The sequence below is a fragment of the Parambassis ranga genome, chromosome 22 (assembly GCF_900634625.1).
Source record: "Parambassis ranga chromosome 22, fParRan2.1, whole genome shotgun sequence".
In the NCBI taxonomy this organism is placed as follows: Eukaryota; Metazoa; Chordata; class Actinopteri; family Ambassidae; genus Parambassis; species Parambassis ranga.
Window position 1 is genome coordinate 15402499 of NC_041042.1, and position 27963 is coordinate 15430461.

A 27963-nucleotide genomic window follows, 5' to 3' on the forward strand; every position below is an offset into this window, starting at 1 on the left:
ATGATATGTTACCTCACTGTAAAATACAATTTTGCACTTGTATCATGTACTGTTTAGATGCCTTTTTACATGATTTAATGTCACAAAATGTCTTTTTACTGCTAGCCAAGGTGAATGAAATGTTATAGACTGTTGGCATGACATTGATATGTCCGTCATAGCGGGGTGAAGGCCTGTGTCTTTGAAACTGACAAACATTAAAGTGTAATTCATGGCACAAAACAAGAGCAAAAAACATCACTGTTGATCACTGTACATATTGTTTCTATTGTTCAGAGGCTGAACTTTGCCTCTTTATTATTTAATACTATTGATCAGATTGGAACAGCCCCACTTCAAGCTTCCCTTGTCAGTAGTGTGTTTATTTTGTGTTGTTTTCCTTTGATTCTACTGAGTAAGAAAGAGGTCTCTGTTCAGTAGTAGTCATGTTTGCAGCCTTATAGCAGACTTCTGTTCCACCCCCACCTAATGTGAATGAACCTACGCTGCAACAAGCGAGCGCTGATATTGATCATGTCACGGAGCATTCTTTGTAGTCATTTACAGCAAAAAGTCTCACCCAAACTGCCTTTTTCGTACCTGAGAACACCGGAAAGACATTCATGTCCCATTCATGCAGACCGTGACTTTTTATTTAAGTCACTTTTTTACAAATTTGATCCGTTCTGATCTGAAACAGTAGATTGTTCCTTTGTAGCATACCACTGTGAAGCATATGGAGAAGGTGATCCTCTCATGTTCACACACTGTAACAGCAGAGATGTAATGCCAAGTCTTCAGGGGATCCAATGCCTTCTTATATGCCACCGAAAGTTTGTATGTTTACTTAGCAAACACAGAAAAAAGCACTGATACTTTTGAAGTTCTCTCCTATACTGTATTTTTATTGTTTAGTTTGTACATTCTGCTTGTGGATAATTGTATTAGTAACTGATTTTATTGTATTGTGGGGACCACACCACCTACATTGTAGATTATGCTACTTTTTTCTTTGCATTTTTTGGACAAGATTTCACTGACAGTCTCGACATGTTCCAGTGAATCTCGTCATGTCCTTCCTTTCCCCCAAATATACACTGGTGCTGAAGAATGTGTCGTCACATTGGTTTCCCTTATCTCTTTGTTTCTTCTTGCAGCTCTTTATCACATGATTTGAGTGCAAATAAACCACAATGGAATCAAATCCTGTGTCTGATTGCTGACCAGTGGCTGAAAATAATTATATTAACTCAGCAGCTGTACTTAAATACATTTTTAAAGATGCTTCACAGGAGCATTAAAAGAAAAAGAAAATATTTTGTCCACATGTTAAATTATTAATTACAGTGACAGGACTTCTGCTGGTCTACCACAACTTGGTGGCTATAGTTAGGATCTGAATTCACAACATGAGTTCACACAACAATATCAAAACACAAAGAAACACACTGGTCATATGAACCTCTTTCTTTTGTGGGTGATACAGTGACCCACATGTGATTTCTCACTCCAGTAGAATCCTGGATGCAGTAAAAAAATAGTAAAATATCAAATTATATCATTTTCTGCAGATAAAACATGATTAAAAATCACAAAATCCATAGGCCCCCAAAACCTAAGCACACACATCATGTGTGTCTTTGGCTGGAAGAGGCCAAAGTCCTATTTATAATGAACCTTTAACAGCATGGAGTCGCGCGCATGCGCGGTGGAGGCAGGATTGTTGCAGCCCCAGACAGGGCGGCCCGTTACTAAGCACTGCACCGCGCAGGGTCTGACAACGACGACAGCAACGGGCATTGACATCAGGAACACTGCCAGCGTGATAACAACACAGACGCTCCAGAACACAGTGAGTATTCTTCACATTTACGCACCGCGGAGCCTCTCCGCCGTGACGGATTCTCCCCTTTTCTCGCTGTATTAAGCGTGTTCGTGGAGGTGGCTGTGTTTTATTCCCACGCAGGGAGTGAGGGAGGGATATTTCCCGTGCACTGACAGTCCTGAGGTATTCGGGGAGGCCTGTAGAGGGGGCCGCCGCTAAGAGAACAGCACCAGCGCTGCGGGTTTTTTTTAACCAAAAAGGCACCCAGCAAACACCACCACCGCACATTTATTGTTCTCAGCCTATAGGCTCAAAATGTCAGGCCTCCGCCCGTCTGGTCCTGGTGGAGCCCGGTGCTTTGCACTGCATCCTGCTGCAGTCATTACCGGAGCCTTTTTCCCAAGGCCCGGCACATTTTGTGGAGAATACGTTGACTTCTCCTTTATGCGCCGCCTGTATCCTTATTTATTACATTTGCACACATGCACTGCGTGGTTTACAGCCACCACGCTGACGGTGCAGCAGCTTGGTTGTGCCTTATAAAGTAAGGGGATTGGATAGTGGGTTATTTGCGTGTAATTGTAGGAGATAGCCAAGCCCCGTGGGAGAATGCTGGTATGCGCGTTGCTGAAGGTGCATGCACAAAAAAAGTGTTGTCATTAGAAATGGTGCAAATCGCAGCTCATTCAGTTAGGATCAGGTACACACACGTGACCTTAAAGATCACCCTTTAACACCCCCACGCTGCCTGTGATGATATGCAAAATGTTTTTTGGGGGAAAGCTGAGGTGTCACTGGGTGATTGTGACACTGCTGGAAGGCATTTAACAGGCAGGCAAAGTGAGCACAGAGGAGGCTGCAGCTGCCAGATGTGTAAAGCTGCTCATAAACACCGGGGTATTTCTGTTTAATCTAGGGAGGATTATGCTCACAACACATCTGTAGATTACAACTGAAAGAAAGGATGCTTGTCAGGCACTGCCTTTACAGTAAAAAAACACACATATCTGATCCACAGTGGGCATCACAGGCTGACCCAGCCTAAAATCTCTAATCTGACAATATTACTCATCCAAATATCATGACAAAATAGTTACAGTTTCCCTCCAGCTAGATAGGGGCACACTTGGGAATTTGTTAATTTAGGCAATAGTGTTTTATGTCAACAACCTATGAAAAAAATCCTGAATGTTAAGAAGAAGGTTGTAGCACAAAGAGCTCTAAAAGAAGATAAAAAAGATCATTTAAAGCCACAACAACCAAAACCATAAAGAGTACTTACTCTTTATGGTCTCTGCACAAGAATGTCCTTTAGGATTAATAAAGTTTGATCTTATCTTATCTTATCTTATCTTAAAATAAGTTAAGGATTCTTAGAGGTCTACTACATTGTTGGACTTTGTTGCCTAGTGTGTTGCTGTGTAACTATGGTTTAGGCTTTGGGTCGCTAACATTAAACATGGAGGAAGCCAAGCTTCAGCGTCATTATTCTCCTGTTTACACACAAAGGCCAGGTTTGAAGTGACCCGGTCTGAACCTCTGGTCTGAACCTCCTCCTCTCTTGTCTCCCTTTTCTTGCCTCAGATAGGGGATGGCAGTGAATGTGTACGCCACATCCGTGTCTATTGACAACCTGAGCCGACATGACATGCTGGCATGGGTCAACGACTCTCTGCATCTCACCTACACCAAGATCGAACAGCTCTGTTCAGGTGAGACCCAGATTCCTTTTAGCAGCCACCACTCGGGTGAATCCTGGGCAAACTCTTTCTAACAGAAAGTGTGACTGCACCTTTGTGTTTTGTTTTGTTTTTTAGGGGCGGCATACTGCCAGTTCATGGACATGTTGTTTCCAGGGTGCATTCTCTTGAAGAAGGTCAAATTTCAAGCCAAGCTGGAACATGAATTTATACACAACTTCAAAGTTCTTCAAGCAGCTTTTAAAAGGATGAGTGTTGACAAAGTCAGAATCATTTTATTATTATGTCATAACAAATTTCATTGAATTAAAATACCTGAAATGTTTTTGGTAATATAACAACAGCATTTCCTCTTTCCGTTGTCCAGATAATTCCTGTAGAAAAGCTCGTAAAAGGGAAATTCCAGGACAACTTTGAATTTGTGCAGTGGTTCAAGAAATTCTTCGACGCCAACTATGATGGGAAGGAGTACGACCCTCTACTAGCCAGACAGGGGCAGGACGTGGCCCCTCCCCCCAATCCAGGTGATCACTTTATCCACAAACCAAAGAGAAACCCAGGTAAACCGAACAGTTTTGCCTCTGCTGCACGGTCTTGCTGAGCTTTGGATGGCTCAAACAGCGCTCCCTTGCAAGCAAGTGGTGTGAGCAGCACGGTTCACAGAATGACTGCTGTCCTCTTCGGTCCATCTCACTGCCCCAGCATTCACTATCAACTATGACACTGTAGGTATGGATGGAGTCACTGGTTGTGGCCACAGTGCATAGTGGGATGTGTGACTTTATCAGTTCTGATTGATCCTTGCCAAAATGCCTACAGAAATGTCAAGTTCATGTGTTTCCTCCTGTGTCCTGCATCTAACAGCTGATGCAACACTGCTGCAGCTCTATGTCAAACAAGACAAACCGTCTGGTTTTACTAACAAGAGTGACGTCAGCCTGAAAAAAGCATTGCTCCGTCTCCATGAAAGCTTTTTTGCAAACAATTTACTTTAACTTGTAGCGTGTCATTAGCCTGCTTTAAGACGGGTATGCAGTGGGATTGTGTAGATGGGCAGGGTCGCTGCATTTATTTTCAAACCTGGGATAATGTGTGTTGGCATGTTTTGTCTTTGAGTTTATCTGCAACATCTTTGTTGAAGTACTCCTACAGATTCAAAGTTTTATTTTAAAGCTGCACTACAGGACTTTTTAAAACACATAAAATATCTAGGTTAAAGGTTTCTGGGCTCTCAAGCTAAGAAAAGCCACAATAATGGCAATCCATGTTTGTTGATTTGAGAAAATAGCTAATGGTTTTGCTTCTCACCTTACTCAGAAACCGCAACAACAACCCTAAGATGTGGACTGATTGTAGTCCTGGGTTAGCTTAGCTTAGTTCCCATCAAGCTGAACCTTACTGGTGCATCTTATTCTGTGAGACAAGTCCTGCATTGTAGCTTTAAAAAGTCCAATTTCAGTATTTTCTAACTAAATTCTATTCATAATTTGTGCGTCAGTTTAGTTGTTAAACTCTCCAAGTTTAATTCACCAGAATGACACATCAAAGGCAACACATTATGCTACATGCTGATAGCGTTAGCGCTCTATAATGTGCTATATCCATTGCCACAGTTGGTACAAAGCTAAAAAACAAAAGTCAGGTAAATCTGCTTAAAGTGAAATGTTTCTTGTCTCTCGCGACCTCTGACCTCTCCAGGACCACAGAGGACATCTCCGACAGTTCCCAAAAACATGCCAACACCACAGCGGGTCCAGCACAACACTCCAGCCATGAGGAAGAATCCATCTTTGTCTAGAAACGGGGGCAGTGATGCTGAGATCATGGAGCTAAATCAACAGGCAAGTGTTGCTAATAGCAGAGATTTGGCCCGTCTCGCAGTCGTAATGTGCACATTACAGATCCAGAAACACTTGTTGCTTTTAATGTTGGAAAAAAATCTGAAAATATCCAATTTATTGTGCTTTTATGTAACATACTTTGTCCTGTCTTTTAAGTTGATGGAGTTGAAGTTGACTGTAGATGGACTAGAGAAGGAGAGAGACTTCTACTTCAGCAAACTACGGGACATTGAGCTCATCTGCCAGGAACACGAGAGTGAAAACAACCCCGTCCTCAGCAAGATAATCGACATTCTCTACGCCACAGAGGTATCTGTACATTATCATTTAGAAAAGGGGGGTCTAAGGGGAAGATCAGAGGGCTGCAGACAATCAAAATGCACCTGTCTTTAAGGCCTCGTCCACACATTCGAGGGTAGTTTTTAATACACATCGTCTTTCTATACATAATGGTTTAGCAGCTTTAACACTTTCCAAAATGAATGTAATCAGTTTACACATCCATCGATCCATCTATTTTCTTCCACTTATCCGTGGTCAGGTCGCAGGGGCAGTAGTCTAAGCAGGGAACCCCAGACCTCTCCCTCCCCAGACATCTCTGCCTACTCATCCGGGGGGATGCCGAGGTGTTCCCAGGCCAGCCACGAGATGTAATGCCCCTCCAGGGAGGTGCATCTGACTGACCAAGCTCCTAATCCTGTCTCTAAGGCCAACCTGCGGAACAAACTCATTTCAGCACATCTTTATCTCCAAAGTACTGCTAGTGTTAAGCCTGCTTTTTACTCTTACTCCACTCCTATAATGGAACAGAGGCCTCAGAAGGCACAGCCAAGGTCGCTTCATCATTAACACACCACACAGATCCACACAATGAGGCCGCTGCCTGGTTTAAGCGTCTGATTGGTCCTCGTAGCTTCAGGGTAAAGTTTATATTGCCACCTGTTTCTACCTAGTTTCTTTTCCCCTGTCTGTTCCACAGGAAGGCTTCGCACCTCCAGAAGATGACGACCTTGATGAACAAGGCCACCTGGACCAAGATGAATACTGAACCTATCATCTCTCTCCTCTCTCCCCCACCCCACCCCCCCCATCATGTCTCGTCTCCATCTTCCCTTTTCTTTTTTGCCCTCATTTATTTTGTATTCTCTCTGCACGCTTTCTATAAATACTCACCATTATCCCTGCTCCCCGTCTGTCTTTTCCTTTCTTCATCATATGTATATCTGTTGGTTTTACCTTCCCCCTCCACCCTCTGGCTACATCTTCATCCTCTGCACAACTACTCATTTGCTGCCCCCCCCCCTGCCTCCACATACACAGTAACAATAACAGTAATATATGACGTATCCCAGTTATTTCAGCATGAGAATTGCAAAAAAAAACAGAGCCGAGCCTGGCGCGGAGGTCGTCGTTGGAAAGCAGTGCGGTTGAGTTTGTGTATATATGACCATCATTTTTGATTTCTGAAATGTCTTTTGCTCATTCTGGAGTTATTTATTTTGCCTTTGGTGCACTGTTACTACTGTTGTTAGAGCACAGAACAACACTGCTCCGATGTGCCATCAGGACACTCCCTGAGCTACAACTAAAACTTTAACGAAAGTGACTCTTTTTTTTAAAAAAAAAAGACAGTAACATGTTCTTATTTATTTAACTTATATTTTTCTTTTAGTTGAACTTTCTGTAGCAAAACAGGTGCACATCCTACTAAATGCATATTGAAAGCTGAGGCCATGTGTGTGTTATTTCAGCTGCAGGTTGAAGGCATGTAGAGACGCTGAAGGAAATTCTTTGGTGTAATAACTCCAGGTTAAAAATGATCAGTGCTCCGTGATTATGCTTTATTGATCGAAAACATATCTGAGCATGAGAATGTTACACATTGACTGTGAATGAGTGATATTTTGTACATGTATTTTGTGTGGAGATTTTGTCCGATGTCGCACGATCCTGGGTTAAATTGCCGTTGTATCATTTAGGCTGAAAATGCAGTAGCCTACCCATAAAAAAAATAAATAGAAGTTTCTAGGCACCTGCAGACTGACAACATGGTTTTAGATTGTAGCAGTACTAATGTTTTATTCTAAAATATGAGGGAGTCTGACTATATGAATACAGACACACTTTCACATGGCTGTTTTGTCATATTTCCACTCCATGCTGGTGTTTATACTGTTAATTTGCCTTGGGTATATGAGCTGACGGATGGATAAAAAAGTCATTATTAAGACATCAGTATGACCAGTTGACTGGTCAGCATCAGGATCCGGTTAAACAAGGACGTCTCCTAAGTCCTTCCCTTTGCTGTTTTTACTTTGCAAACTGGCTGTTGTCTGCTCTGGAACTTGCATTCATTAACATCTACAGAACAATCATCTTTTGAGTTTTGAATAAATAAACAGTTGTGAAACAACTGAGTTTGTGTGAGTATTAGTTTTATATCGTTTTGTTTGTGACACCTGGCTTCGAGAAAGCGCTCATAATTAACGCTAACGTAGGAAGTTGCTTGCCAGGCTGCCATGGCCGACACATTCCTAGCTAGCTAGTCTTTAACTCTCAGTTCTATTGTTTTGTTTCGTATCTGTTTCGTGTTTGTATTTGCACTTTACAATCCTGTAAGAGATGCCTACGTTATAAATGTATTGATTTTTCCACATAACATGCACCTATGAAGACGTGAAGCTACAAGCTAGCTGGCAGAACGGGGGATTAGCTCAGATGGTAGAGCGCTCGCTTAGCATGCGAGAGGTAGCGGGATCGATGCCCGCATCCTCCAAATTTTGATTTTGCAGAACGTTCCATTCTTATAACTTTCTGCCCAAACAGCCGTAATAACAAATTCCCTTGTGGAAACATAAATAATATATTTGAAACGTCGACAGTAAAGAAACCATACTTCCGTATTGACCGCCGCTGGAAAGCGAATGGTGTCGTTGTGTCTATACAGAAATTTCCACGATGTACTTCATTTAATAAACATAGCCTAATTGTGTATGAAAAGGTTTAAATGGGTAAATGCGCCCAAAGAAGATTCAGAACACTTTGCCGAATGTGAGAGAATGCAAACAAATGGATGTTAGTTACAACAGCAGCCAGCAGATGGCAGCAGAGCGTTATGTTTGTGATGTTGTCTGTCAGGAGAGGATGAGTGGTTAAGATATATACATATATATATATATATATATATATATATATATATCAATCAGTTTGAAGTTATCTTCCATTAGGATAAAAACACAACTGGCTTTCAGAGATACGCCAGAATCAACGCAAATGTGGTCAGCTTGCTCGGCTGACGCGTTGACGCTAGCTTAGCTTAGCTAAGCTAACAGGACGGGGGATTAGCTCAAATGGTAGAGCGCTCGCTTAGCATGCGAGAGGTAGCGGGATCGATGCCCGCATCCTCCACAGAACCTTTTTAACAAAATACAAACAAACAAGTAATAATGACCACAGACACGAAGCGTGCACAAAGTTAAAGTTAAATTTGCCGTGCTTCATATTATATATTATTATAGCAGCTCCTAATCATCTTCCACAAAATAAGTCAACCACTCCAGGAGGGGCGACAGAAGTGCCTGCAGCTCATTCAAATATTTGTAGAGGTAAGTTGTTGAGGTGCAGGTATTTTAATGAAACACCTTTCCTGAAAATAAACATTTTAAACATCATTACTTAATTTGTGTCACAGCATTCAATTTTTTTATATGTTGATTCATTTCCTTTATCTTATCTTATCTTGAACACACCTACAAGTTGCTTTTAATGTTAAACTATAAACTTTGAACGTTTTCCTTTGACAAATATGGCAGCATGGGATGCTGATCAAGAGAAAATCCCGTGACCTCTCTGAGCTACAATTAGCCTACATGTAGGCTACTTACTTACACCGTATACACCGTTACGCGGTAGTACGTGCATATTAATATGTTATGTATACATAAACATAAAATGAACAATAGAGCGATATCTATCAGTATACAGAGAATCCATTGCACGTTTATCGCCTGTTAGCCGGTGGCCATGATTTTAACTCAGTAGCGACATGTTTTGTTCTGTATTAGCAGGTTTACGGTAGGCTACTTTGAAGAAAACGTGTGCTGTATAATGTTCAATCGCTACGTCGGCCCGTTTTATTTTCAAAACCTCACACTGTATCTGAACAGATACTGGCCGACATGCTGTAAATTCAAAAAGGATACGAGGTAAGGTGAAGTTAGCCTTACCGACATCACGAGGAAGGGTCAAAAGTAAGCCACAGGGAAGGAGCGTGATTGGTCAAAAGTAAGCCACAGGGAAGGAGCGTGATTGGTCAAAAGTAAGCCACAGGGAAGGAGCGTGATTGGTCAAAAGTAAGTTAAAGGAGAAACATGATTGGTTTCTGTGGGCCTGCTTTGGGCTTACTTTGGCTCGGCTAGTGAGCAGAGAGGTAGCGGATCGATCCCTGCATCCTCCACAGAACATTTTAAACATTATGATAATAAATACACTTCACGTTGTAAAAACTCTAAGACAGAAGCCGGTGGCACATTCCTCTTCTGCTCTGCTCTTTGTTTCTAAAAGTTATTGGAGATTCACCTACCCTTTATCAATATTTAAACTGCCTTTGTTACATTTTACTGTACATTTTGGACTACACTCGTTGGTTTATTCATTTATTACAGCTGTAATACGTGTAATAGTGTTGTTGGTGGATAACAAAACGGTTCAAATCTTCATTGAAGAGCTCTGGCTGATCTTAGCTCCAAATGCAATGGTCCAAATTCATCTGCCTCCATCAAAAGACAAGATGGCGACCAGGAAGAATAGTTTATTTTTATAGAAATAAGAGACCTAAAAACCACATGATGCACGTGAATATGGAAAACTATGTGTGGCGTACGTTCCGCCTGCTGTTAGTTGTCACTGCTCCTTTAATACGTTCCTCGTGAGTGCACAGGCTTCAGTCACGTGCCTGTCAAACCACAGCTCTTCGCGCAGCCGCCGTCAGCACAGCAGAGGAAGTAGCAACAAGCTAATCTGTGTGTCGGAAAACTAACTGCTGCGGGTCAAAACATTTATTACGAGGTGTTTTGACTTAATAACGCTTACGTTAGTCCCTATTTAGTCAGTAACTCGCTGGCTTCTCTCGCTTTTTTGCTGACGAGGATCGAAAGGGAACAATGTTTAGGAGTAGTAGCTGTTGGTTGCTAACTTCTAAGCTAGCAGCCTAACGATCAGCTGTTGTTTTGATTGAAGAGGTGGCAGGCTAACAAGCCAAACTGCCTAGTCTAACATTTCGAAATACGGAACTTCTTCGCTGGTTAATGGCGACATATAAAGGTGTAACATTCTGACGGACTCATCAGCGTTTAGTCAGTCAGCTGTTGTACCGACGGACGTCAACTCCTTGTGTGACTGATCCATCAGTGTGTAACTGAATCTGCAATATTTACTTCAAGATGCATGACGCTTATGAGCCAGTGCCTATTTTGGAGAAGCTTCCCCTGCAGATTGATTGCCTTGCGGCCTGGGGTGAGTTGATGACACAAGAAGTGTCCCACAGCTACTGTTTATTCTTTGTCATTGAAGTCGTTTATTAAACTGCAGCCTCAGGTTTGACTCTGTCCTTTCTTTCTGCAGAGGACTGGTTGCTCGTAGGGACTAAGCCAGGACATCTCCTTCTCTACAGAATAAAGAAGGATGCAGGTGAGAACCTTTGCTGCGACGGAAAGACAACTGCTTCATAGTCTTTTTGCACTTGAGCATTTTGTCCTTTTTTTGTATTTTAGGCACCAACCGGTTTGAGGTGACGCTGGAAAAGTCCAACAAGAACTTCTCAAAGAAGATTCAGCAGGTAGAGAGCTTGTATAGCTCAAATATTCAGAGTTGAAGAGGAGGCATCTTAAATCTTCCTCTATTGGCTCATTATTATTAGTAACAGAATGTTTGATCTTAAGCATATTCCTCACTTTGTGCTAAATTTGGACCTGAATTCCCAGATGTCCTCTCTCTGTGTTGGACAGTTTTAGTATCAAAGTTATAGACAAATTCCTGCCTGATCTTCAATGCAAATCAATGGGCCATTCTTCAATGGTGTTTATTACTCTTTTTCCAGCTTTACGTTGTCTCACAGTACAAAGTTCTTGTCAGTCTACTAGGTAAGTTCAACCTACAAACACATTTTATATATTTAAATGATCTGCTATTGGGTCTAGGGGTTTACAGACCTTTTAAGGCTTTTATGCAAAAGCCCACACTTGTTAAATATCTTTGGAAATTGAAGACAACAGCATTTATTTTTATTATAATGACAACTTTATCCTCAATTCTTTCCTGCAGAGAACAGCATCCATGTCCACGACCTCCTCACCTTTCAGCAGATCACTGTGGTGTCCAAAGCCAAAGGAGCCACACTCTTTGCCTGTGACCTGCAGGTCAGTCACAATCCACTTATCATTGCTGACGGCGAAATCAGGCACCCCTAGAGATGCTAAGAGAGCTGGATATGTGTGTTTCCTTTATTTCAGTATAGTTAAAAAAAAAAAACAGAATAAACATGTAAAAACAATTCCATTAAAATGTGTGCCAAGGTCTAGGAGTATCCCATAGTAAAAAATAGTAATATTTATTTTTACACTTTCCTTTATTCATGTTTTCATCTCCAGCAAACCAGCCCAGGGGAGGAAAGGCTGAGAATGTGTGTCGCAGTGAAAAAGAAGCTGCAGCTGTATTACTGGAAGGACAGAGAGTTCCATGAACTGCAGGTAAAAATGAAAAAAGTGTGCTGGAGGTGTGACTCACCGCTGCGAGATTCAAAAATATTTTCCGATCCCTTGACACATGTAGACATCTTACACTTTTTCCTTTTGTCTGTCAGGGGGATTTGGGTGTACCAGACATTCCAAAGTCCATGGCCTGGTGTGAAAACTCCATATGTGTCGGCTTCAAACGAGACTATTACCTCATTCGGGTATGTGTTACAGGAGAGAAGTAAACAGTCATATTCTGTTTGAGTATGAAAAACATATCCCTTTCACACTCAAAGGAGGGTTTTAGACTCAGGGCACAGCTTGGATTCTAACATTGACAGGCTTTAAAACATCTGCTTAAACCAAGGCGGCTGCATAATTCACCTCTTCAGTGTTCATCAGTGTACTCAGATTGTCCTAAACTATCATATTTTTCCTAAAAAACTGCTGAGCATGCAGTCTCAGTCTTCTACGGGTATGTAAACGGGCATGAATACTTTCTACTTTGCATAACAAACGTTTTGCAGGTGTCTTTTGACTCCACAGAGAGCAAGTGTTTCACATACGTACCACCTGAAAATGATCTTTCTTTATACCACTTCACAAAACACATTTTAGAAGCAGACTGTTATGTAACAGGTCCCTGTCTGGTTTGTTGTGTTTATTTTCTTATTCCTTTGCTTTTCTTCTTGACATTCTCACCACATTATTAGGGAATGCCTGGCAGTTTATAGCCATTCTATTTACTCTTTCTGTAAATGGGGCCCAACTGTATTTAAAAGTAATGTTTATGCTGCTGTTAATTTACTTCTAAATCCTATTTCCTCCTGTCCTGGTAACTAGATGGATGGCCGTGGCTCCATCAAGGAGCTCTTCCCCACTGGGAAACAGTTAGAGCCCCTGGTTGCCCCACTGGCTGACAACAAGGTGGCCGTTGGACAGGATGACCTGACTGTGGTACTAAACGAAGAGGGCGTTTGCACCCAGAAGTGTGCCCTAAACTGGACAGATATCCCCATAGCCATGGGTACGAAAATGCACACAAGATTTTCCTCTGATTATATATATTTGTCACTTTTTGTTATTGTTATGTGTTCACTCCTTTACTAAATCTGCCTCAAACTCAGTCCAAGTTGCTGGATCTTTTTATAACTCTGGATTTCTTTGCTAGAGTGTAGATGGAGTAGATATCAATAGGGACTGACAGCAAAGTCAAAAGGACATACTGATACTGAGCAGCGAGAGCCAGAAATCCTCCCTCAGCTCTATGTGGGCTGGTCTTCCAGATAACACAGGAGGTGTTTTGCCAAAATGCCCTCGACAGTTAGTTTTCACTCAGAGAAAAAAAAACACAATATGCTCCATTTTTGTGTTGAGAATTTCATTTCTCAAGATAAAGCATCCTGAGATTGTTTCCTATAAATTTGACACCACTGCCAAGAAAACACATAAGAAGGACAAACAAGGACACACCGCAAAGACAGACAGCAACTTCACTGGCACTACAGGCACAAAGACAAGCTGCATTAGGTGTAAATGAGAGCTCTGGATAACATGCAGGTTTTTGTTTTGTTCACAAATTCACATGCAAAGATGCCATAGTTCTTTTAGAAAATGTACTGCACTTGGACTGTGCCTTTGTCAGTCACGGTGCAGTGTCTCCCTGTCTCACTGACAGGGCAGGTTTGTTCACATAGCAGTAATTTTATTTACCACGCACTCGATGCAGCCTTTGTCCTACTGCTGCCATTGTTCTGTTCTGTAGTTGTCATCCTGCTGATGTCTGCTTTTTTCCTCTTTCTCCTTCTTAATCTTTCTTTCCTCTGCGCAAAGTCTTTCTTTCCTCGCTGTCTGAGCTGTGATGCTGTTTTCCACGTGTCAGGAGATGAAAGTCAGTTTTAGATCAGCTTTTTATATCCTGTGACAAATACACCTCCAGTCTGGTTTTACTAAAGGAACTTTGTGACAGAAGTGATGCAGATGAACTCTCGCATCGTTTTTTAAAGGCTCTTTGTTGTTTGTGTGCTTATTGGAATGCAGAAAGGAACACTGTGAAGGGGAAATGAAGCCTCCAAGCAGTGGTTTCATACAGTTTGCAATTTCCTCATTTCGATACAGTTGGCATTGTGGCTTAGTGGTGCATCAGAAAAAGATGAATGCTGTTCTTCAATCCGAGCATCATAACTACTCAACCAGAGGAGACAGGCTGGACTTTTTTCCAGTGGGCATCATCTGTACCTGAAGGCTTGGCTAGAGCACTGTCTCTGGTTGGATTTCCTGCCTAGCCCCAGGACCTTTAAACCCAAATCACCTCTTGAAGAGAAGTTACAAGTGTTTTACTCTCTAGGAAGATTTTTTTTGTCTCTCTTTCCTCAGAACATTGAATTGTTTGTTTAGTAAAACCCATCTTTTAGTACTAGCTGATGAGGTGTTTTGCAGAAAATGTGTAATGTTCTTGTTTTTCAGAGTCACATGAAGTTCTGTAACATGCTTTTTCTATACCCTCAGAGCACCAGCCTCCATACATCATCGCAGTTCTCCCTCGATATGTGGAGATCCGGACCTTCGAGCCAAGGCTGCTGGTGCAGAGTGTGGAGCTGCAGAGACCACGTTTCATCACCTCAGCAGGGTAAGACAGGCAGTCCTCTGTCACGCCTTCTGGTCTCTTTAGTTAACCAACATCTAGGATTCTGTAATAAGAACAGAATTGTGTCCTAATAACCTGTGGTTTCACAATGAAAAGGATCGAGCTAAAATGAGCAAACTTTAACCTTATACAGACAAACAGGGTCACTGCAGCATGAATGAATTACTGGCCTCATCTTCCCACTCTAATTTCTTCCTTTGTATCGCATCCTTTAAAGACTATCAGGCATCATTTGCTGCTTTCATCGGGGTTTCCATTTCTCATAATAATGACAGAGATAATGTTGCCCCATCCACTGGGAAAAAAGCACTTTTGTTCTCTCTAATCTTGTTTTCTCCTCTTCTCTTTCACAGGCCAGATATTGTGTATGTTGCCAGCAACCACTTTGTGTGGCGCCTGGTGCCTGTGTCCATAGCCAGCCAAATCCGGCAGCTTCTTCAGGACAAGCAGTTTGAGCTGGCTCTTCAGCTGGCGGTGAGCAGCAGCACTACTCACTTCTCTATGAAACCCTTGTTATTAAATTCCTCAGATTTCAGTTATTGGTTTAGCTCATTAAAATCACCTATCTTGTTGAGAAGCAGTATGCGAAAACAGAAAATTCTGTACTTGATGGTCACTATCAAGCAATTTAGCAATCCAGAGGCATTTTCCAAAAATAAAAGCAGCCATTCATGTGGACTCATTGGAAGCAAGCTGCCTGTAAAGAAGCCTAATTCTTTGGTTTTCTATGTTGTTGTGTTTTTTTTTTCCTGCCAGAAGATGAAGGACGATTCAGATGGCGACAAGAAGCAGCAGATACATCACATCCAGAATCTGTATGCCTTCAATCTGTTTTGCCAAAAGAGATTTGATGACTCCATGCAGGTGTTCGCCAAACTTGGCACAGGTGAGACAGTAACTCCCACCTCATATGAATCAACAATAAGTACCAACAGCTCGGACGTCCCTAAATATTTTTGATTATTTGCTGATCTGTTCTCCTTTTTCTTTTCAGCCTCATTGAACATCTGTTACTCATTGTGTGTATTGATGTGTTTTCTTCCACCTATGATTATCACATGTAATGATGTCATGTTTTTTGTGAGTGTATATTCTCCTACGCTGAGAGATTTTCCTTGCTTTGACGAGCTCTTTATTTTAGGTCCAGCATTGTGTTTGTATTCTAAAATTGTAAACAATTTTCAAACACATTTCCCTGCCTGTGCTCGGCAGATCCCACACATGTGATTGGACTCTACCCAGACTTGCTCCCATCAGACTACCGCAAGCAGCTGCACTACCCCAACCCTCTGCCGACCCTGTCTGGGGCAGAGCTGGAGAAGGCTCACCTTGCTCTTATTGATTACCTCACCCAGGTGTGTTTATATTTTCTTTTTTTGCTTTAGCTGAAAGATTGTTATAAATATTATAATTACAATTTCTTTGCAGAAACGCAGCCACCTTGTAAAACAGCTGAATGACTCGGACCCATCTACAACCTCTCCACTAATGGAGGGAACGCCGACCATAAAGAGCCGCAAAAAACTTCTGCAGATCATCGACACCACCCTGCTGAAGTGTTACCTGCACGTAAGGCCACAATGTTGATATTTTTTTCTCCTCTATGCATGTATGGGCAGTAAACTTGGACTCATGTTTCATGCCATATCTTTTGATTTATAGATTTAAAGCTTGTTAGTATCAAGAGACCTATTTCAGACATTTATGTAGCATGATAAAATCTATAGGCTAGTTCAGTGTTTACCGTCCACTGGCAGGTAACTGTACTTCCCACAAAGCCAGATGTCCCCTGTGCTTAAACAGCTCATTAGCAGATTTCACATTGAATAAAAAAACTCAGTGTAGCAGTTAAAAGCAGTCAGTGTGAATATGGAATTCATTCAGCAAAGAAGTAGTATTTGTAGCCAATGAAACAAAATGTTCGATTTATCCATTAATCTGTGATGATCCATCCTCATCATCTTGTGTGGGAATGAGGAGTGAGATCACAGATATCAGCAGCAGCCAAAGTAAGTTTCCCCACACATTTCCCGAGCTCTGTGAGTAAAGAATTTGGATGGACCTTAAAGTCTTTCTGCCGTTCCTCCCTGTCGAAGCGAGACAGTTAATGGTGCATTGGGCATCCAGTAAAATAGCACCAGGTGTTTCCTTTTGATAGGCAGTGTAATAGGAGCAGCCTGTTTAAAAAAAAAAAAAAAAATCTAAATGCTGTGAAGCAGAGAGGAGGGACTAAGTAATGAAGTCACCCTCTTCAAGGGTTGAATGGATTTAGAAATATATAATTGTAAAATTTGCTTTCTTCCTTCTCTCATTCAGACGAATGTGGCCCTCGTGTCCCCTCTCCTTCGTCTGGAGAACAACCACTGCCACATCGAGGAGAGTGAGTACGTCCTGAAGAAGGCTCACAAGTACAGCGAGCTCATCATTCTCTATGAAAAGAAGGGGCTGCACCAGAAAGGTAAGGGTCAGGCTGCGGCTGAATAGACAGTGAAGTTCATCTTAATTGCTTCTTTTTCTTTCTGCAATCTCTGAAAGAGATCGGCCTTACTTCAAGAAGAGAATAACACACTATCAATACCACGTCCTTACTTGTATATTTGTACTGAACTGACTCCATTCTGGGTGTTTGAGTGATTTGGAGCATAAAAGTTCTTTTGAAAGCGTGCAGATTTATGCACCTCCTTCAGTTGTTGTTGGCTCCTTTTGAAAACTGGCAGAAGTCCCTCCTGCAAGTTGAAACGAAGGTTCAGTAAGCTTTTTTTTAACAGTAATCATTATGGTTTAAACACACAGGACTTACATTTAAGTGAATAAAAAGTTCTCTAGAACATTTGAAGTCACGATTAGTCACATCCATGCTAGTGTCCTGTGATATAATGTATTTATACTTATCTAATGTTGTCAAGTATGTAAGGAAAGAATAATTGAAATAGAATTTATAATAGAATAGACTGCTTTAACAAGAAGCAAAGCTTGGGCAATAGTTTGTTGTGCACAGCGGGTTCTCACTGACCTGCCTTCAGCTAGATGAAGACAAATAACTGTCAGTGTTTAGTACGCGCAAGCATAAGCGTGTCTACTTATGTGAGAAACAATACATGTAATTCATATTTTCTCAAAAGGAAACTGAAGATAGTATAAAATTTCCTCTCAGTTCCAAGCGTCATAATCATCAAACAGCAGACACAGAAATCCTCTGTATGAAGGCTGTTATCTGTCAGTGTGTGGTTTATCTGTTTCAGGCCTCTGTGTGACACATCACAATAAAACACAATCACACATCTGCTCCTAATTTCTCTTTGAGATTAGCTGTTGAATTAAGCGTTGAGAATTTAAATGGCAGATCCCTTGATTGTCCTCATTACCTCCCACTTTAAATTCAAGAGCCATTGTACGCTGAACTGTTCCATTATGTTTAAATTCAACAGTCATGCGCTGTATCCTGGTGCTCATGGATCAGCTCTGTGAGGCTACATACTTTGTCTCTGAGGAGGTTTGCTGCATACGGTTTACTCGGCACCCTTTTAAATCTGTCTCAGTGTTTTTGCTTTCTGGCAGTATTCCTCGACAGATTCTGGGCCGCTCTCGCTCTGAGCACGGCTGGTTTTAATTGGCCTGCTGCAATTTGTGCTTGTGATGTCATGCTCCCTCTCTCCGCATCTGCCAATGCAAACCAGCTGTTCGCAGCCACCAATTAACACTGAGCCTCGTCCACTATCTGTCGAAGCCAGAATTATGTAACGCAGTGTACACCAGAGGAGATGACATCTTGATACTTTCCATCACTAATCGCACATTTTCTTCTTGCTCCCTTGTCGGTCACCTCCCTTCATTGTCTTCACCCCATCTGCCCTCTCACAGCTCTGCAGGTGCTGCTGGATCAGTCCACCAAGGCCAACTCTCCACTGAAGGGCCATGAGCGAACAGTGCAGTATCTCCAACGACTGGGTGAGCATGCATGAGCCTGTTTTCACTTAGTGTCACAGATGTCGTCTGAGCTAAATATCGAAAATTTGTTGGGATAATGTTGGGAAAGCCTCAGAGAAAACTCTCACTCAGATTGATTGTGGCTGAAACCTATAGTTTAAGTCATGCTCTGCAGTCTTTGGTATGTCTGGCACTGATAAGTGTGGATCTTTACATCTGTGCGGTCCATCGTGCCAGATACATTTCTCTGCTCTGATCGGGCGTCTTCCAGTAAAAGTTAGTGTGTTTTTGACACTGTGGTGCAAAAAGCGAATAGTCAGTTTAATTCTGTAGTTCACTGGTAACTCAGGTAAATGGTTTTATCAGCTTCTGTATATCTTTTTACCTCTTCATTTGATCATATTTTTTACATACTGCATACAGGAGCTGAGAATCTGGGCATCATTTTTGAGTTTTCTCCTTGGGTGTTGAAGATGTGTCCTGAAGACGGCCTGAAGGTGGGCACAGATGGTTATACAGTTTATTTGTTTTTTAACCTTTTGACATTGCACTAAACTTTGTCACCGTGATCGTAAAAAGGACCAGGAAAGTTTCCCTGTGGGTAAAAAAAACATCTCTTCCTGTCCAGATCTTCACTGAAGACCTGACAGAGGTGGAGACTCTGCCCAGAGACAAGGTGCTTCAGTTCCTGAAGGAGGGCTTTGAGGAACTTGCCATCCCATATTTGGAGCACATTATTTACATATGGGACGAGAAGGGCCCCGAGTTTCACAATGTGCTAATCCAGCTCTACCTGGGGAGGGTCCAGGGCCTCATGAAACAGTATCTCAACTCACTGCCAGAAGGTAAGAGAAAGCACTTGGAAGTCATAAAAAAGTTTTATAGTCAACTCATTTTTCAGTCAGGTTTTGGGGCATTTGACCAAGAAATGAATGTCTCATTTATCATTTACAGCCTGATACACAGATGATGGATACTGAACAGTCAGTGATGACTAGCTGAAGCTGTTAGAAAAAGCTCTAAAAGCTCTAAATGGAAGTGTGATTGTAGCATCAGAGCTGCAGGGTAGTGTGACCCAGGACATTTAATATCATTTCTGCAAAATCCCCAAGAGAGTAGCTGAAAATCAATTTATTTATTTTTTATTATAAGATTTCCATGTGATTAGATCACTGCATCTGGGTTCACTTTGTGTTGTGTCCTATTGCTTTACAAATAAAGTCTGTGTCAAGACGTATCATCAAGCCCATCCATCTCTAAATCTTTGTCCCTTTAAATGCTCTCCTAGGCTTTCTATCCAGCACAGTAACATTTTCAGGGATGCTCATTAATGTGCACTCAAAATAAACCAATAAAAATAGCCAATAAAATAAATAAATCTGTCCTTGGGAAGGTTATTGCTTCATTTCAGGGTACAGAGCGTGTTGCAATAAACCGCCCATGATACTAGGACTGTTGGACTGTTTACAGTTAAATTTGTGCTTTTGTCCAAAAAAAGCCAGCGAAAATACATCCTGACATCCTGCTGTGTCTGTCGATGCTGAAATGGTTATTGACATCTTGTACACACTTTTGGCATTTATGCAGTGACTACTAATTTTTGCATTTATATATTTATAATTTATGAGGAAGGAGGGAGAATTAACACTAAAAACAACACTGTTTGGCAGCCTGCTCTCTAAAATCCCTAAAATTTAATAAGAAGAGCATCAGGAGAACCAGTGACTTTCTTTTTTCAGCTCTGTCTACCTATGAAAAACAAAAGCTCTCTGTTGCTGTAGGTGTTCCAGCTGTCCCTGCAGGGAAGGAGAAGGGTGAACTGGGAGAGTTCAGGAACAAGCTGCTGTCTTTCCTGGACATTTCTACCAGCTATGAACCAGCCAGACTCATCAGCGACTTTCCCTTTGATGGTAGGAACAGACTTTACACTGAGCTGACAAATGTCTCTACTGTTTGCTTGACCAAACAAGCAAGGATGAGGCTTTTGTTTAGGAATGTCTCTGCAGGTCTGGAAGAAAATAATACAAAACAACAAAGAAAAATGGAAAACAAAGCACCCCCCACATTTCCCATTGTCTGAAGACACATGCTTTCAGTTAAAGAGGAAGGTTTTACCAGAGTTATACTTGTGCCTTTTGACCTTGTTTTCCATCGCCCAGGCCTGCTGGAGGAACGCGCTCTGCTGCTGGGCCGCATGGGTAAACACGAGCAGGCTCTCTTCATCTACGTACACATCCTGAAAGACACCCGGATGGCGGAAGAGTGAGTACTCCTGCAAATCCTGAGTTAATTGTGTTTGAAATCCAACCAACAGCTGAGAAAAAAAACATTTGTCAATTTCTATCTGCAATCATTTTGAAGGGCCACAATCAATTTTGTCCATGCTGTGTCTGCAGATACTGTCACCGGCATTACAACAGTTCGGTTGATGGAAATAAAGATGTAAGTAACTTTCAGCATAAATTGTTTTGTTCATTTTAGATTTTATGCCTTTCCCGTTTTGTGGGGGTCGTTGTGTTGTTGTGTTGTTTATTTTTTTATGACCACTCATTTTATTTGGTGCGCTCTGTTGCCTCCTGATAAGTGCCTTTGTGTTTGCAGAAAGTGCTATATAAATATAATGGATTATTTATGGCACAGGCCGATTGCCAGCTTAAAAAAAAAAAATGTACAGTGTTGTTTATGTTGCGTAAAAAGAAAAGACTCCTGTTGACAGCTGTATTTGGGCCGTGCAGGTCTATCTGTCTCTGCTGCGAATGTACCTGTCCCCTCCTGATGTCCACTGCCTGGGGCCCATCAAGATGGAGCTGTCAGAGCCTCAGGCGAACCTCCAGGCTGCCCTGCAGGTCCTGGAGCTGCACCACAGCAAGCTCAACACCACTAAGGTAAGCAGCGATCGAGTTGTGTATTCATCATGTGGTCTGTCAGAGAACTGTGATTTAGACTTAAAGTCTTCGACCATCTCAAATCTTTAAACTGCTTACTCAGTCAAAGGAAGAATTATGTTCTAATTCATTGGGGCAGACTCAGCTCGTTTAGCCTGGATTAAGATGAGATAATAACATGATTAACCGTGACACACGCTCACACAAAATCAGTCATTTGGCATTTGTGAAAATAAGGCAGCGTCTGAACAGAGTGCAGCTCGGTTAAAGATTTGATTCCATTTTTGAGGGCGACATGAGAGAGGGTCACGCTGTCGGGGGTAAATAAGCTGCTTCCTTTGTGACAGAAAATATCAGCAAAGCAAAAAAAAAGGAGTCCCTCCCCGAAGAGGCAACTGCGCCACAGTTCAAGCTGCTTTGATGAAATTCTGAAATATCTTATCTTGCACCCAGAGCCGCAGCAGCAAAGAGTTAATCAAATAAAAGCAGTTGCATTCAGACTCAGCGTATGACCTATTTTGCTTGTTAGAGTTTGATGTAGCAATCAACTTAATGTGGGAAAGCAGAGGATGTATTCCACGAGGAGCACTTCACAACGACATGCTCCATACAGCCAACATCAGCAGGCTGTATGTTCTTTCTCTCCGTATATTTTAACAACAGAAGAGAAGTCTTGGAAACCCCTCAACTGTGTCACTGCAAATGTATAAGCACATAAAACGACGAGCAGGGTTTATCTGTTATTCTTGTTATAAAACGCTCCATAACCTACATCGTGGTATCTGTGATTTAAAGAGGATGTGACTGTGTGTGAAAGGCACCGAGTCAGACCACAGACATGTCAAATTAAGAGTCTCTCAAGGAGAACGCTGCAGGTTTATGAGCATGTGTGGGTCATGATCCCACAGATGGGAGCGCTCCATCTTGTCTCTCTGTGCCACTCTGCTTTCTGTGCTCCCTCATTGACTTTCATTTCCCCTGGCCTCACTCCCAGGCCCTGTCTTGGCGAGAGACAAGACAAAACTTTTGAAATAAAGCAGCTTGTGAGTCCCTTCTCCCCCAGGTCTATGTGCAAAAAAAAAACCAGGGCCTCAGATGCACACTGTCAGGCAGGCTTCACTGCCCATCGGGACTCAAGGTGGTGAAAAATTCAGACTGTAAGTTATTGACCTTGTGAAAACAGTCATTGGCTGAGTACAAAGGAGAGTGGAACGTACTACATCAGCTACAGACAGATGCTGGTACTGTGCTCCTTGAGAGACTCCAACTTGCTTACTTTTTAAGTACATCAGTAAAATGTCAGGCTTTTTTATTGTACTGAATGAACTCCCTGTTTGGAATTATTGTCTCTAAAACCACATGAGCTGTTATTTATTTGTCTTAATAGAGAGTTGCTGTTAGGACTTAATCCCAGCTCTGTTCCTCAGTTGTTTTTCAGCAGCAAACACACACTCTGTGCCTTTCTGTAGACCATTTGTGCTGATGTAATTACATTAAATCAAAGAGGACAGCAGGAGCACTGGGCCTTGATTGTGTTAGGTTTTTCTGAGCACAGGAGGAGTAATAGAGTTGTTCTGATTCTAAAGGTTAAAGAAAATGCACTTAACCAGGTTGGGATGTCAACTAACAGCAAAAGAACATCAATTTAGTTGTTGTCATTACATTTACCGGTATGTGTCTTTAACACTGCTCCCTCTAAGCGTAGTTCAATGATTGTGTTGCGCCATAAGATGACAACTCTCTTTCCGTCGACCTTGTTTAACCAGCCAGTGTCTTCCCAGGCCATCAATCTGCTCCCGGCAAACACTCAGATCCGAGAGATCCGGGTCTTCCTGGAGAGCGTCCTGGAGGAGAAGGCTCAGAGGAAACGCTGCAACCAGGTGCTGAAGAGTCTGCTGCAGGCCGAGTTCCTCAGGGTGAGTTCTCGGAAATGACTAAAGTTCGATCTGTGGTTCAGTTTTAACAAGTTGGACTTGAGAATTAGCCTGCACGGATAAATTGGATTTTCAGGTCACAATACAAATAAAGTCCTTAACCAATCAGAGAAATGAATCATGTGACGCAGACAGAAGACATCTGACATGTCTGATATGTCATTCGACTGTTGTCACTTTTCCTATAAAAATAATGAAAATTCTACTTGTTATTAACATTTCTGCAAGTGTTTGACTCAGGCAGGAAGTCATCATATAAAGCCTTTCCTATTTCAGATAAGTGGTTACAATAGGCATGATAAGATTTGTGGAACTGGCTGTGAAGGGGAGGGATTCCAGGCCTGTTTCACAAAGAACGTCTGCAGAGTGTCTGACTGGCCAGACGACTTGACGTCTGAGACATCTGAGCAGGAAAGATGAGGGCATGTCTGACACGGGAAAGTTAGGATAAATTACCCATGTGATGATCTCTGTTTTACCTTTTAGAGGGGAAGAAGAGCCTTTAAACAGTGTGGGTTAATCTCTGGTCTGTAGTGCAGTATTGGTGTTCCTATTTTCAACAAATCAGAAGGCAGTTTATTCTATTGAACCATGTTTGTGACATTCTTACCACAGACAGAGCAGATGGTCACGCTGACTTAACAGCCAGACTGTACCTGTTGCACAACACAAGCCTTCCTGCAAAATCCGCCTCCTTACCTAACTCACAGACACGTCATGTCTTGCACCTTCACATCCTGGGAGAGAAAATAACACCGACAGGGCAACGGGGAGCTGCTGATGTCATTTTGCAGGCTGCATCAGATAATGTAAAAATACCTGTGGGTGTCCGTTTGATTCCTGTGTGGATCCTCTTCCTCAGTACCTCAGATCCTTCCAGCCATTTTAAGATCCCACTGTGTGGGCTCAACACGAAGATGCTGAAGCTGATTTTTCTTGCCTCGACTTGTGCTTTCAGGTGCAAGAAGAGCGAATCTTCCACCAGCAGGTTAAATGTGTCATCACAGAAGAAAAGACCTGCAGAGTTTGCAAGAAGAAAATAGGAAACAGGTAACACACTCACTGTGCACGGATTACCGGGTTCACACACATTCCTCAGGCCATATTTGAGGTTTTATAAGTGCTGACACCTCTCACTCACAGTACGCCTCTATTTGTTCCATTTTCAGTGCGTTTGCCAGGTATCCCAACGGTGTGGTGGTGCATTACTTCTGCTGCAAAGACCGCAATGTGTGTCCCACAGAGCAGTAACAGCATCTCTCCTCTGAGACCTAAGTTAAGTTGCTCCCCCGCCTCCTCCTCCTCCTCCCTCCTCCTCCTCTCTCCCTGCGGACTTCACTGCTTGGACATCGTATACACGCGAAGGTTAAGCAGCGCTCAGAGTCGGACCTTTCACAGGTCTGAGCGCAGACATTTCCTAACCTGAGTTAACCTTTGTTGTCGCACTTGACTCGGAGTGGGACGGCCTTTTTTTTTTTTTTTTGGAAGCAAAAAGCAGCGGCTTTCTCACTCTGTGCATGAAGTAACAGGAGGAATGTCCGGGGGGTCGCTCAACAGGAGGGGAACGATAAAAAGAAAGAGGGAGGCAGACTCTGACATTTGGAAAAGCATGTGTCACTGTAATGCTAGAAGGGATTCGCTGCCCCACAGTACACATCGCCTCAGAGGAAAATGGGCGCTATTGACAGCTGCAACAACAGGAGTTAGGGCTCGTTCTCACTGGGAGATAATTACAAGCCTCGGTCAGTGGTCCTCTTGTTTCTTTCTGGCCCTCACTGTCTCCCCTCCCTCCTGTAAACACTGTGTAGGCCTCAAACACTGCTTGAAATGCCATATAGACTGTGCAGGAGTACTGTTAAAATGCCTTCTGTGACTCTGAAGATTGTACTCGCTACAAAGTCAGAGGTGTTTTTTTTTTTTATTTAAACTTCTGATGCAAGTCTTCATGTTACATTATTCACAGCTGTCTTCTGTTCCATCTATAGTATTTTTTTTGAAGTTCTCATCTGTTTGAGGTAGAATTCATTTTAATGGGATACTTAATTAATGAATGATCACATAATTCCTCTCTTCAGACACATCATCAATGGGTGATGTGGGATGTAAATGTTTTTTGGAACTGTAAATCAGAACAAAACAATCAACTAGAGACCATGGCAACCTCTGGCATTAGTGGCAAAAATTGCAGTTCCTTAAATGGCCACTTGGCGGTGGCTCTAATAGTGACCGGGAATTCCCAAAGACCTGTGTGTTAACATGTTGAACTTCACAGCAGTCTGGTGCAGGTGTCTCCATTTTGTGCTTTTCTGCAGACCTGTGTGTGACGCCATCCTAACACACAGTAAACGGCGTCACAGTAGCACAGGTTTGTCATATTTTAGCTTATTAGCTAATACATTTTAAGATATCTTTCAGAGGTTGCTGGTCAGATCACACAGATACAGCACTTTAAAAAAAATGTTGTCCTGTTTGTTTATCATTGTATCGTCATGTTTGCGTGATAAGACCTGGAAGCAATGTGAAGGGCTTGAGAGGCATGGTTTATCTGTGCATCTTGATGGCAATATTGTGTCTGTTTATTGTGTGTCTGGGAGCTGATTCTCTCCAGTGCGATTAAAAATGAGGTACATGGAATGAATGTATGCTTTTAGAAGGATCCCTGAGTGGTGCTGCTCAGGGTAGCGGGCTTGTCTTTTTAACCACTTAGCACATGTCTGAATAATTTGGTTTTAAAGTTACCATTATCTGTAGTAATAAGCTGCGTCTCCTGCTCCTTTAAACGCCCCCCTTTCCCCCTACTCTCAAAGGTTTGCACATATTCTTTGCTAAGACTGTTTTTTTTTTTCTTAGTGGGGTCATTTGTACCGATAAGTCTGAGAGTGACGTTATTTGATTGCACAGGGGGACACACACCGTCTGTCTTCTGCCTTTAATCGAAAATAAACAAGCATCTCTACTCATGTTTGCATCTGTGTGACACCTCACTGTACGGCAGCTGTAGATTGTGTTTGTGAAATGTGTGTGTGGGATATTTTAGTTATTAATGCACTTCCTGTTCCTGTTCCCACAAATGAAGATCAGCAGGTCTGCTCCTTATCTGTCCCCGAACAGTCCAGCATCCCTGTCTGATCTGGAGGTCCTTTCCCATGTAGACCTATAATCCTCAGGGGCTGAAGCACCAGAGAATACCCACAGTGTTACTTGTCCCGCTAATGGACTTCCTCCACTGAGCCGAGCCAACTGGAGTAACAGAATCACAACAATCCCGACTGCCCAGCAACGCAGTCAAGTCTCACACACTGACAGCGAAAGCTGCCAACTGCTTTCTGCATCGGGGCCTGGGATGGACCTCAATGACTCCCTCGTCTGGGCAAGGAGACAGGATGGAGCCTGAGAACCGGGCCGGCCGCACCAGCAGAATATGTTTGGCTGATAAGACGCATCGCTGGAGCATATGGAGAGCTCCGACATGATTGTACACAGGTCCCCGGGGACTTTGAAAAAGCAGTGTCCATGAGGCTGAGAAAGACACTGAATAATTCATCACGCTCCAAATTATTGTAGCTCTTGTTTCGCCTGTGTGTGTCTGTCTGTGTGTGTGTGTTTTACAGTACTGTGTCATGTCTTGGAATGGTGCAGCAGTGTGCAAATGGAAAAGATGTTCCAGCTGGAAGCTGGAAGCTGCCTGACCAGCAGGACCGTGCCCAGTTTCAGCCGGCCCACCTCTGCTTTATGTTCTGCACAGCTGGCAGGAAGAAATCCCTCCTGGGATTTTTTTAATTTAGGAGTTATATATGTAAACGTAAACAAGCCGATTATGATGGCTGAGGACATGGTGGAAACACTAGTGGAGGTCCTGTAGGAAGGAGCACTCCGGACTGACCGGATAAAACCATGGCTCTGGATCATCAGATCCACATGCAGTGGGAATGTCTATCTCCTCTTACCGGTTTATTTTCCCTGCGATCATTATGTTTGAGATATTTGTTCAGTGTGTGTGTAAACACTGCTGCTTCCATCTTTTCTCTCCACATCTTGTCTCATGACAACATGGCGCCTGCCAGCTCCCAGTCCGCCTTGCTGGCTCTCCTCCATCCAGGATATGTTGGTCCTTTCTACACCCCCAAAAAAACAATCTACTGTATACATAGACTGTTCCCAACACAATACCCACATATCAGGTCAGTGTACTTTCCTGCTCACAAGTCTCTGTATCCTGGAGCTCCACCCGTCTGGTAGGACTAGTTTGAAAGAAACCACAAGTGATGCTTTTTTCCATTAGACGTCAGTGTTTGGAAAAAAGCTGAATGACTGAGAGAATCAATTGGCAGTGAGGTGTCAGTGAATCTGTTTTTTGTCTTGCTGATAATTCACCCAAATCTTGAGTTTTCCAGCCTCTGCTAACCAGCTCCTGTGGATTTTGTCGTCAATTTTGTGTAGCATCTATTGACATCTTCTACTTTCAGCTAAACTGAGCAAACTCTAGCTGTTGCC

General features: G+C 42.5%; 2 protein-coding genes and 2 non-coding genes across 6 annotated transcripts; all 4 read left to right on the forward strand.

Annotated features, from left to right (window-relative positions):
- The first annotated feature begins 1698 nt into the window (after positions 1–1698).
- mapre3a (microtubule-associated protein, RP/EB family, member 3a) lies at positions 1699–6951 on the forward strand. Of its 2 annotated transcripts, none has more exons than XM_028395363.1 (7): positions 1699–1831; positions 3389–3516; positions 3622–3767; positions 3872–4064; positions 5203–5345; positions 5502–5654; positions 6325–6951. In XM_028395363.1, exons 2-7 carry the CDS (start codon positions 3396–3398, stop codon positions 6391–6393), a joined length of 825 nt encoding a protein of 274 aa, XP_028251164.1. In that variant the 5' UTR covers positions 1699–1831; positions 3389–3395; the 3' UTR covers positions 6394–6951. The 2 variants fall into 2 exon arrangements, with proteins under 2 accessions (XP_028251164.1, XP_028251165.1); XM_028395364.1 differs by having other exon boundaries at positions 3872–4028.
- Positions 6952–8048: 1097 nt separating this feature from the next.
- On the forward strand, positions 8049–8121 carry trnaa-agc (transfer RNA alanine (anticodon AGC)). Its single transcript has one exon. It is a non-coding gene; the product is annotated as a tRNA-Ala (tRNA).
- Positions 8122–8680: 559 nt separating this feature from the next.
- trnaa-agc (transfer RNA alanine (anticodon AGC)) lies at positions 8681–8753 on the forward strand. Its single transcript has one exon. It is a non-coding gene; the product is annotated as a tRNA-Ala (tRNA).
- A 1543-nt stretch (positions 8754–10296) lies between these two features.
- On the forward strand, positions 10297–26429 carry vps39 (VPS39 subunit of HOPS complex). Of its 2 annotated transcripts, none has more exons than XM_028395154.1 (24): positions 10297–10859; positions 10968–11033; positions 11117–11181; positions 11443–11485; positions 11667–11761; positions 11993–12091; positions 12205–12297; positions 12920–13103; positions 14585–14705; positions 15077–15197; positions 15480–15609; positions 15936–16078; positions 16152–16292; positions 17040–17181; positions 18585–18671; positions 19074–19147; positions 19279–19495; positions 20432–20560; positions 20810–20912; positions 21047–21092; positions 21386–21535; positions 23317–23451; positions 24428–24519; positions 24639–26429. In XM_028395154.1, the coding sequence occupies exons 1-24, from the start codon at positions 10787–10789 to the stop codon at positions 24718–24720; spliced, it is 2631 nt and encodes an 876-aa protein (XP_028250955.1). In that variant the 5' UTR covers positions 10297–10786; the 3' UTR covers positions 24721–26429. The 2 variants fall into 2 exon arrangements, with proteins under 2 accessions (XP_028250955.1, XP_028250956.1); XM_028395155.1 differs by having other exon boundaries at positions 15483–15609.
- Positions 26430–27963: the final 1534 nt, after the last annotated feature.

What these genes read in the sequence shown, in the direction of transcription:
- mapre3a (XM_028395363.1), top strand. Translation starts at nt 3,396, where the DNA reads ATGGCAGTGAATGTGTACGCCACATCCGTGTCTATTGACAACCTGAGC. An exon ending in GATCGAACAGCTCTGTTCAG is followed by an intron (nt 3,517 to 3,621) that starts GTGAGACCCAGA and finishes TTTGTTTTTTAG; the next exon opens with GGGCGGCATACTGCCAGTTC. An exon ending in TCATGGAGCTAAATCAACAG is followed by an intron (nt 5,346 to 5,501) that starts GCAAGTGTTGCT and finishes CTGTCTTTTAAG; the next exon opens with TTGATGGAGTTGAAGTTGAC.
- vps39 (XM_028395154.1), top strand. Translation starts at nt 10,787, where the DNA reads ATGCATGACGCTTATGAGCCAGTGCCTATTTTGGAGAAGCTTCCCCTG. An exon ending in CGTTTCATCACCTCAGCAGG is followed by an intron (nt 14,706 to 15,076) that starts GTAAGACAGGCA and finishes TCTCTTTCACAG; the next exon opens with GCCAGATATTGTGTATGTTG. An exon ending in AGCTGGCTCTTCAGCTGGCG is followed by an intron (nt 15,198 to 15,479) that starts GTGAGCAGCAGC and finishes TTTTCCTGCCAG; the next exon opens with AAGATGAAGGACGATTCAGA.